This window comes from Sinocyclocheilus anshuiensis, unplaced genomic scaffold (assembly GCF_001515605.1).
Source record: "Sinocyclocheilus anshuiensis isolate Anshui unplaced genomic scaffold, SAMN03320099.WGS_v1.1 scaffold269, whole genome shotgun sequence".
Classification (NCBI taxonomy): Eukaryota; Metazoa; Chordata; class Actinopteri; order Cypriniformes; family Cyprinidae; genus Sinocyclocheilus; species Sinocyclocheilus anshuiensis.
In genome coordinates this window covers 1,041,674-1,053,280 of record NW_015536474.1, presented here as the reverse complement: position 1 = coordinate 1,053,280, position 11,607 = coordinate 1,041,674, and the positions used below count along the sequence as shown (strand labels likewise).

The 11,607-nt window shown below is 35.5% G+C and overlaps 1 protein-coding gene across 4 annotated transcripts in view; it reads left to right on the top strand.

Moving 5' to 3' along the window:
• The first annotated feature begins 118 nt into the window (after window positions 1-118).
• Window positions 119-11,607, top strand: part of pitpnm2 (phosphatidylinositol transfer protein, membrane-associated 2) — a 58,054-nt gene continuing 46,565 nt past the window's right edge. For 3 of the 4 annotated variants that reach the window (XM_016441804.1, XM_016441962.1, XM_016441724.1), the window contains exon 1: window positions 119-599. In XM_016441804.1, coding sequence (XP_016297290.1) covers window positions 522-599 — 78 coding nt within the window. In that variant the 5' untranslated portion in view covers window positions 119-521. The remainder of the gene's footprint in view (window positions 600-11,607) is intronic. The other variant, XM_016441878.1, reaches the window with a different exon arrangement.

Genomic DNA, 11,607 nt, shown 5'->3' with positions numbered 1-11,607 from the left:
CAGTCTTGGATCTGCTGTTTTGGTGTTTTTGCTGGGCATGCCTTAAAAAAAAAAAAAAAACTATCTTGTGTAATTTTATTAATCAGTATTTTTGTATCAGTGTTACTGTAAAAATACCACAGCATCCTTCAAGCAAGATAAATTTACTCAACAAGACTTGTTTTTAGAGCAAATATCTCGAATTAGGTTTCTTCTTTTTTCTTGCTGAATGTATGCGGTTTATGATTATGTTTAGATCTTTTAATTTTAGAAACAACATTTATTGTATGTATTTATTTTTATTTTTTTGGCGTCTCTGTATACTTCCCTCAGATGGGCGTCTCTGGGATACTTGATCTCTTGAGCTTTCCTCTGGACGTCTGTAGATGATTTTCAGGTCTGATTTGTCTCTGTTTTCTGCCCAGGTCTGAGAAATGAGCTTGGCTCCTTCTCTCTGATGCACTCGAGCTAAGGGCCGTCCTGGTGGATTTGCCCCTGACCCAGCGGAGCGTTTCCAGCCCCAGCCCCGCTCCACGGCCAACATGCTGATCAAAGAGTACCGCATCCCCATGCCCATGAGCGTGGAGGAGTACCGCATCGCTCAACTCTACATGATTCAGGTTTGCTCATGGTTTTATCTTGTTAAAGCAGTCGAAAACTGTCGTCATTTACTCTGTCACACAGTTCTTTGTCAAACAGTGATGTTCGTAATGACCACATCTGTCAAGCTCCAGATGGGATGAGAAATTTCCATAAAAGTAGTTTGTACTATGTGCTACGTCGAAATCATGCAATGTCTTTGTACGGCAAGCAGACTGTATATATTAAATTTAAAACAAGTAATATAAGAAAAATATCACGGATCTCAAATCAAAATTTCGACTTTAAATGAGTGATATAAAAGGTAGGACCCTATGATTTCCGGAACTACCATAAAAATTGAAATACACAACACAGAATTTCTGAAAAACAGAACATTTCATAGAGCTCTATTATTATAAAAATGAATAATAATTTTGATTATTGACATTTATTTAAAAATGTCAGAAAAATTAAAATTGGAAACACAGAATTTGGTAAAAAAAATCAGAATTTGAGAAAAAAATTCATAGGGCCCTAAAAATTTAAATTGTTAAACTTTGAAAAAATTGTTGTTAAATTGTAAAAGTTTCATGATTTCAATTAATTAGAGATGGTTTTAGATTACTAAAGTTTAATTTAACCATTAAACATAAACAGTTGAAACAGTTGATAGTAGATTAGTGGTCATTGACTTCCATAGTATTTTTTAGATACTATGGGCTACCTTCAACACCTTCAACTGTTTGGAGACCAACATTCTTCAAAATATCTTCTTTTGTGCTTAACAGAAGAAAAAAAATCATAAACTTTTGAAACAAGTGGAGGGTGAGTAAATGATGACAGAATTTTCATTTTTTGGTGAACTGTCCCTTTAAAAATGGAGCCCCAAAAAATAAAACGGAAAAAAAAAAAAAAAAGGAATTTGGAAAAAATAAAACCTATAGTTTGACGTCAATGATGTTTGACCATGACACAAAAACCAATGGTGGCTAATCTGTGTCATATTTTATTTGCCATCTGTGACTTAAAGGGATAGTTCACCCAAAAATGAAAATTCTGTCATTATTTACTCACCCTCATGTTGGTCCAAACCCGTAAAACCTTCGTTTATCTTCAGAACACAAATTAAGATATTTTTGATGAAATCCAAGAGCTCTCTGACCCTCCCATAGACAGCAAGGGTCCTTACACGATCAAGGTCCAGAAACGTAGCAAGGAGATCGGTAAAATAATCCATGTGACATCAGGGGTTCAACCGTAATTTTACAAAGCTACGAGAATACTTTTTGTGCGCAAAAGAAAGAAAAAAAAAAAACTTTATTTTTATACGCATGGCACAGCTGACACAAAACAGCATACGCAATTTACGTTCAGTGGATACTGTCCAAAATGGGGCTAGGGTGATGCTAAGGAGACGAATTGTTGAATAAAGTTTAATTAATGACAAAATTTTCATTTTTGGGTGAACTATCCCTTTAAATAGTGGTCTGTTCCTCACTGAAAACTAACGTGTAACTTCAGAGGACTTAAGTTGAGTCATTTGGGTTATTTTTATGGTGCTTTTTTAAGCCTGTTTGGTTCATATGGTCACTGTGAACCATGTGGAAAAGAGCTGTGTGAATCTCCTTTTGTGTTCCACAGAAAAAATAACAGCCTGTGGGTGTGGAACAACACGGGTATGAAATAATAATGGCAAATTCTTCATATTTGGGTGTTCCTTTTACGCGCGCCATGCACTTCTTCTGTTGTTTCAGTGCGAAGTGAAGCGCGTCGCATACAAAAAGCTGTGACTCACAGCTGGCTTGCTTGGTGTTTCCTTTTTGAAACATGCTGTACTCTCTGGGTCAGATGCAGTGAAAGTAACATGCATGTTACTTCATTCAAATATGATGCACATGTGCAGTTTTACAGAACAAAGACAGTGTTTCATGTCTATTTTTGGTAGGGCACACTGCACGCTCTAAATATTTCACTGAATTTGGCCCGCGATCCCTTGAGAGAGGTTGTGGGTGCTGGCGAGGCAGGAAGCACCTTACGCATTGTGCTGATGCCGAAAACACCCAGCGAGCTGATGGAGAAACGCTGATGCTTATCGGCAGCCAGGAATCAATACGGACCACCGTGATGTGCTAATGTAGATGTTGTGAGTGTGTCTAGAAGGGCTAATGTTGTTGGTTTACTCTGTTATTGGTTGACAAGTTAATAGCTGTGTTCTGAAACCTAGTAAGATCCCTAGATAGACAGCATTGTAAAACATCATAGTCACAAAAGCTGTTCCAGAGGATAAGCAGCATCTTTTTAAAATTTTACTTTGGCCAAGTTATAAGGCAGCGCAACAGGGATCCTTCTTAAAGAAGTCAATCCCACAATGCACTGGGCCGAGCTCAAAAAACAAAACAAAGATAGCAAATAATAGGGCCTTTCGCACCGCTTTAGTTCCAGAACTAAATGTCTGTAAGAAGTTTTCCTAATTGCTGTATCTCAGTCATTAGGGCCTTAGTTCCAGAACTAAATGTACAGTACTAAAGTACTGGGACGATTTTGCGCAAACTATTTCCCAGTACTATTTAAAGGGTTTCATTCTCACCGACAGTGTGTACTAGGAAGTGACGTAAGCCGTTCACACATGAACCACAGGATTGCTTGTAATAAAGATTTCAATGCAAAAGGAAAGGCAGTAGAGCTGACTATTTCTGTCAATGGCAAGTTTGTGATAACGTAAGAAAAGTAGTTTAAATGTTTTGCCACTTGCTTGAGCAACTTAATATATAAATCTAGAAGTAAATGCAAAAGTAAAAAGCATTGAATAATGTGTTGCTTATGTTTATTGTGTTTAAACATGTCTTTGAAAGATTGTATTACTGTACTGTGTAAAAAAAAAAAGAATTGCAGTCCTGAAAAAGCATTTTCAGTGACAATGTTTGGATTTGAAATCAAAATAATGGATAAATGTTGTGTTTGTGGTAAACAGCCACGGATCAGTAGTGGACTCATGTGTGAAAGCTTCACAAATTCGCGTCGCGTTTTCTAAACGTTAAAACTGTTTTAACTTTGCATGACTTTCTTTGCATCTCTTGCATGAGACGCGAGTGCAGTAGTCATATTTGTCCGTCTAAAAATATGCTGAATATGCTTTCTGTGTGAATGGCTTGGTTTAGTTTTTATCCTAATCAATTCACAATCTCCTCATCACAGGCAGGCACAGCACTCAATTCAGCATGTGTTCGTGTTTGTGTGAGCTGTCTACATCACTCATAGTACGTGCCTATATCGTGTGCTATATCGAACATTTTTTATATCGTTATAGATGAAGTTGTACCGTCGATAAATATCGATACCGTTTTATTGCCCAGGAAATGTTTATTTTAAATTTGACTAATATTAATGTTTTTATTCACAATCTCCTCATCACAGGCAGGCACAGCACTCAATTCAGCATGTGTTCGTGTTTGTGTGAGCTGTCTACATCACTCATAGTACGTGCCTATATCGTGTGCTATATCGAACATTTTTTATATTGTTATAGATGAAGTTGTACCGTCGATAAATATCGATACCGTTTTATCGCCCAGGCCTACCTTCAGCATTATAATTATTTCACCCGCGCCGGACAGAGACTGAGACGGTGCCGCTGCATGTCGTGCCAAACCTCTCACGGCAGGCGCGTCATCAGCTTGAGATCGTTTTTTTGAGATCTGCCTTTTTAGAGACCGCCGATCAAACATCCCAACGTAATTATCGGCCGATAGTGATTGGTAGCCGATCAATCGGAGCACCCCTACTAAAATTCGAATTCAACGTTTTTGCATTCGAATGTGGATTTTTTTTTTTGACAGCCCTAGTATCTAGTGAATGTCTGTCTGTGGAGGTTTGTATGAAATTTAATGAGTGCGCAGATCGTTGTTGGAGCTCACAGCGAGGTTACGGCCACAGATCTAACTGAGCTTCCTCCCACATGCTCTGCTTTCTCTGAATGGTCTTATAAGGTTAATTAGCACTCTGTCAACGCAGCTGTCTCTCACTGCTGTTGTCAGTGGGGTATTAAGCGAGCGGTCCTATAGACAACCAGTATGCTACTGTCCAGTTGCAACAGGCGCGCTAAATTTAAGCACTTGTGCAAAGTCAGTGGACATCAGAATCGAGCCGAAGCGATGTTGACTCGCATAAGACTTCAAGTCCTGCGGGAACGTTGTCTAATTAGCAGATTTCTGAAAGCGTGAGTCATCGAAAGTGTGAAATAGCGTCCATATGACTGATGGTCGAATCGTTTCGTTTGGTGCAGAGAATCGAAGTTCGAAGCCAATTAACACGTTGAATCTGCATCTAAAGAGAGCATTTGTGTCCTCGTCCTTGTTAAAGTTATTTTCACTTGTTTATTTGGGTTTTTTACGTTCTTTCTGAGCTCTGCTGTTTATAAGCACCATCTGTTGACATGGCATTGCAGAGCTGGCCTAATGAGTGTGCGGAGGGCAGGCACACGGTTTGGCATGCTTGTACACCGTCAGTGTGACCCCACTGGTGTAGTATTAAACGGGGTGTGTGTGTGTTTGTGTGAGTGATGTTCTATTAGCCTCATGTTACACAGCAGAACTCTGGTCCGGAACCGTGAACAGATGTTTAACGCTGGTGGAAATATAAACAAAACTAGTTCCGCTGTGGTTGGCGTGAGGTGCTTTTTGCTGTGTGTGATGCACCAAAGAAGAGTTTTCATGTCATAAGCTACTGTGTCATCCGTTCGCGCTACAGTGCATTATAGATTTAGATTGATTAGTTCAGGCTAGGGTGGGGCGATCGAATTAAGCCACATCATGGATATTGCAGCGATTTTAAGTGCACTTTGTGTCTGGTCATTAAGTTTCCTAAACCGCATGTCATTTAAGATGGGTTTTTTAAAATTTCTTAATATTTTAATAGTGTAAATGATGTAAATCAGAAACCAGTTGCTGTTAATATATTATATCAAAATGTTTCAGATCAAATTTTGCTGTTACGTAAATATATATAATTTTTTAAATATTAAATTATTATAATAACTTTATTAACTTTTAGTTAAAATATATGTAGCTTATTGTTGCTGTTAATAATTTTTATTATCTTACAATTTTATAGTTAAAATGTAGATTAATGTTGCTATTTACATATTTACATTTTATAATAATAAAAAATATTAAAATATAGTATTTTCATTAAAAGTATAAGTAGATTAATGTAGCTTTTTAAATTTTTTTATATATTATATTAAAATGTTTCAGTTATTATATGTAGGTTAATATTACTGTTTGTATATGTATATTATATTAAATTGTTTTAGTTAAAGTATATGTAGTTTGCTGTTTATGCATTTATATACTAATGTTTTAGTTTAAAATATATGTAGATTACTTTTGCTGTTTATATTTTTATTTAAAAAAAAGTGTTTTAAATATGCTTGTAGGTTAATGTCTCTATTTATACATTTATACAAGATGTTTTAGTTAAATATGCCTGTAGAGTAATAGTGCTGTTATATATTTATGTATTTTATGTATTTATTTATTATATGTTTGTATATCACTACTGTATATATTAGTGTATTTGTGCATATAAATGAAAATAATTAAATAGTATTCCTTGTTTTTCTTTAGTGAAACCCCTTTTTTTAACTTAATTTTTAAATGTATTTTTTATTTGACTTTATATTCAGTTTTACCTAGATTTTAAGAATATGAAACCTTTCGAATCTATCTGGCAACAATGACTTTTCGGTCAAAATAAAAAATAATAAAAATAAAAAAATGGTCCTTTTAAGCCATTTCAAGGCAAGCAAATAATTATATTGAGGTATGTATTGAATATGGTCATTTTTGTTCCGCACACCAGCAAACGGCAGGAATTTGGCTTTCCGAAGCTTCCGTCACAGCAGCATCATGTTTCCCGTGGCATCTCTGGCGCTCCTGTTTCTCTCCCCTCCGGTCAGACCCCCTCCTCTGCAGCGTCACAGCTGAGCACCGGTTGCCATGGATACCTGTGACATCAGCCGGAGCGTGGCGCTCGCTGCAGTCATTTGTTTGCAGCGCGAGAGCAGAAGACGGAGGGAGAGGTCACGATGATGCAGGCCTGTTGCCAGGGCAACTTCACTCCCCTGATTTCTGCTGTCCGCAGATGGGCAGCGGAGGTGCATCGCACCGAGGTTAAACCTCTCACATGATCTTGGCCGTCTGTGTCCATATAGGGCAGCATTTGCTTTCCATCCATCCACGGAGATACTAAATTAAGGGTAGAGCCCGGCATGGCTTCAGCGAGACTGGCGAATATTTTGAGGGCAAATCCCAGGTAGCAGAAATCAACTGGAGAGCAGCAAATCTCAGTGGACGCTCCTTGTAGGGTCTAGTCGTTTTTCATTTGATTTAAAGTCATCCATGTGAAATATGTAATTAGCTAGAGTACACAGGAATCCTGCCAGGCAAAACTTAGCTCCAGTTTTCTGCTTTCCATCACTTACAGTAGTCGCAACGAGGCACTCGATGCCAACTGTGCATTTTTCCTGTCTTCATTGTGTCCTCTCAGCAGTTATTGGCCTTTTAAATATATTTCAATTTTGTCATAAACGCTGAGCAAAGTGATTTCTCAGCACAGCATACCTTTGTACCATCAGCACTACCTTCGTAAAAGAAATGAATCTCAACTAAATTATAACTATTATTTTATTATTATTATTACTATAATTATTACAATTCTATCAAACTGGGTCATTAAAAGTGGTCATTAGAGTTTCTATCCTCAAGTGATTGATTGTGTTCAGAATCGTAGTTCATCCAGAGTTGACTCAATCAAGTCTTTTTTTCTTTTCTTATTTAAAGCAAATATGAATATATTTGAAAGTCAGTTGGAGCTAGGCACTAAGGATTTTTACTTGCCTTGCCAAAATTATAAAATAATTTAAAACATTTAGAAAAACATTTGTTTTGGTTATTTGACCCAGTTTGACCCATGTTACCTTGTATTCTAATAAATAGGGTTGTTTTGACAAAAAATTTAGATACAGTGAAATTTCACAATTCTTGATTCCAATCTCGATACCACAGCAAAAACTACTAGTCTAACTAATATAAAAAAGTTATTAAAGACTAGGAAACGGTCAGTTATAAAATTAGAACAAATAAACACAGTACAAGCAACATAAATGCAAAAGAATAAAAATACAAATTAAATGTTTTTCATCTATTTTCATTTTTCATAAATTAAGTTTTTCAGGAAGATCTAAGAGTAGTGTTGGAGAAAACCATAGAAGTCAAATAACGGCAAAGTCTTCATTATATAAATTAAATATAGATTAATCCTTTATTAAAGCTATAAAAGTTATTTAGTCAAGAGCGGTGAATGGTTTTCTCTTTTTATTTTCTTGTTTGATTTTTTTTTTTTACTTTAACGACAGCAGAAGTTTTATTATGCTGCTGTAACTTTTAAGACCTAATGCACAGATCTAATTTACTAATACACATCAGGTTTTCTCCCAGCTGTTCACATTCAGATGGGCATTCTGATATTTTGATGTGTACCTATCAGTTTAAGCTAGGGGTGTGCGATATCACGATATTTGATCGTGGACGATAAAAATGTCTCCACGATCTGCTTTTGAAGAAATATCGTAGTATCGTGCTACAGCGCACATTCTATCAGCTGCAGTTCTGCCGCCTCAGTCTTAAAGGTGACATATCATGAAAATCTGACTTTTCCAGGTTTTAAGTGCTATAATCAGGTCCCCGGTGCATCCACCAACCAAGGAAACGTGAAATAGATTAACCCAGTAACTTCGTTTTGGTAAGCTTTTTCTGCAAGCGTCTGAGAAAACAAGCGCGTCTGATTTCTCTCCCCTAGTGATGTTGCAAAGGGATCTCATTATAATATTACCACCCCTTAATCTGTAAGTTTCCAACCACAGCGCCGTCATTTTGATTTCGCAAGTGACAACATATTACATATTGTAAAAAGGGGCATAATATGTCTCCTTTAATTTACTGTACAATGCGACATACATTCACATCTGTGTTAACTCCGCAGTAGAGTTACTCTCACGGGACACTGCACTTATTCGCGATCACAAAAGTACATTATTTGCATGTGTTTTAAAGCCTTGCCGGTTAAACATTTCATTTGCGTGCTGTTCTGATATGCACGTTTTCTCAGCATGTATGAAGCGCGCGAACTAAAAAACCTGTCAAACAGTGCCTGATTACTGAACCAAGTTATCTTTTGCGCTAATACTGTCAAAACACACAAGGTTTACATAGAGACTCAGCTGGTTATCTCTAAAATGAAAGTAAACAGTTGAGAGAAAAACGGATGCGTGCCTGCGTGTAAGGTCTTAAAGGGACAGTACTAAATATGCTGTCGACTGTCATTGAAGGGATAGTTCACCCAAAAATGTAATTTCTGTCATTATTTACTCACTCACATGTTGTCCCAAACCTGTATTAATTTCTTTCTCGTGCTGAACACAAAAGAAGATATTTTGAAGAATGTGGGTAACCAAACAGTTGCTGGTCCACATTTGATAGTAGGAAAACATACTATGGAAGTCACTGGGGACCAGCAACTGCTTGGTTACCCACATTCTTCAACATAACATTTATGTTCAGCAGAAGAAAGAAACTCATTAAGGTTTAAAACAACTTGAGAGTGAGTAAATGATGGTATAAAAATAAAACACTCTGACAGAACTGACAGACAGATGACAATTATAAATTTTTGGGTGAACTATTACTTTAATGTTAATAAAACAACAAAACACAAAGAGAAAAAAATCACTCACTACTCTTGACTGAGAAACTTTAACATAGTTGCTTTAACAGGAATTAATCTATATAGTTTTTTTTATTTTTATATTTGTTCATTCAATTTCTTGAATGCTAAATACACCTATTGTACCTGAAAATAAAGCACTGTTTGTTTTATTTGTATATTATTGTGTATTTGTAATGTGTATCTTTGTTCAGATTTTTTTAATGACAAAGATAAAATAATACGATTTTAATAATAAGATGATAACATTTTCAATAATAAGATTTTTATAATAATACAATTTTTATCTTCGCCTAATTTTGGCCTAAATATCCGCCATTCTTTTTTATATTTTGTTACCTTGAAAGGCTTTTTTTACAATTGGAAAATTAGTTTGGCTGTACTGCTCAGACAACTTGCAAAATAGTAAAACCAATATGACAAAGAATCGTGATAAAATCATGAATTGTGATATATATATATGGGCTGTGCGATTAATCGAAATATATATATATATATATATATATATATATATAAATAAATCGTGATATGATATTTTTGCCATATCGCCCACCCCTAGTTTAAGCATGATATTAAGTTATCTTTTGCGTCTTCTTGCACTTAAAAATATATGCAAATACCAAGTCAATAATACAAGTTTACATTTAGGTGCGTTACTCATTCTGCACAGACATCACCGATTCCTCAAATGATGATTGAATACATGCATCACAATATCTAAATTGAATTGTACAAGCAAAATCATCATCTCTTTACTTTTGTGAGTTCAGCATCTCATAGACTGAAGATCTGAGGTGATGTTTATTTAAAAACATTGCACTGAAAGACTGGTTCTTCAGCTAGTGAGTTGTGACCCAGAAACAGGTGACTGGTCTGTACTGATAAGGTTGTGGTTAGAGGAAACAACAATGCTAAATGCAACTGTGCTTTTTTAACCTGAGCAGTTCACGATAACAATAAATAAGGCTGCACGCTAAATCAAGAGAAACAAAATCACAATATGGCTTAGTTCAGTTATCAAACTCATCTCTGCATATGCTTTGGGTTTGGGTCACTTTATCATGCATTTGTAAGTGCAACATGTGGCAACCATCTTCTCATAATGAGAAACCCTTTTCAACAAAAGAGAAGCTTTAAGGGGACTCTGCGGTTTTCTGTTACAATAAAAAATTTGGTGGTTTAGCGTAATTAAGAAATTAAAGGGACAGTTCGCCCAAAAATGAAAATTGTCATGATTTACTTGCCCTCATGTCGTCCCAAACCTATATGAGTTTCTTTCTTCTGTTGAACATACAATATATTTTTCAGAATGTTGGTTCTTGGTTCATTTTTGGATGAACTATCCCTTTAAGACAGATTTAATATTAGTATTGTAATTTTACAGTTGAAATGTAAAATAAAATTACTTTTATATTATTTTTCTTAAATACTTGTTTTTTATTTTACAGTAAAATTACAGTAGTAATATTTCTTTTTCTTTTCATTTAGTTGCTTTTATATTTTTATTTTGTAATAATAATAATAATTATTATTATTATATTGCTATATAATCATGAAATCCTGGCCAAATTGTGCAGCCCTACAAACAAGCACAGCAAACTTGGATTTTTAAAAAATTTTAATCATAATTTTAAAGTTGCAGTCTGTAACTTTTTTTTGGTTAAAAATGAGCCTTTAGCCCGATTCACAACGGTTAGCTTATAATAATGTTTTCTAATTTGAGTGGTACAGGTAGGTTTTCATAGGAAATTTGAGCATGTCGTCGCGTCATTTACGTCATGTCTGTAAACATAAAGAAGTTGTCCTGGCTAACTAGGCTATCACATGTGAGGATCCTGCAGGTGGCCGATCGTTTATAGCCTTTTCTCACAGCAGCTAGAATAATGTATCATTTTGATGGTGGATTGTAATCCAGAAAGGACTATGTGTTTATGAAACACGTGAATGAAATGAAATTATTTTCCAGATTTAAATGTGCTTCTGATTACAGATAGCCTGCGATTACACAAGATTTGTATTTTAAAGACAACCAGTTCGAAGGGAGCATAATTTGCTTTTTGAGTTAAAAGAATTTCTTAATATGAAATTCGAATGGTATGACAATTAGGGATGCTCCGATCCGCCTTTTTCTCCTCTGATACCGATTCCGATACCAGTGAAGTTTTTTTCCCTCATTTAAATAAATGTAGAATTTATATATCTCCGTGTGTGGAATTGATAATCATTCTTTCACAATCTACTAGATACAGAATACTTAATTCTTAA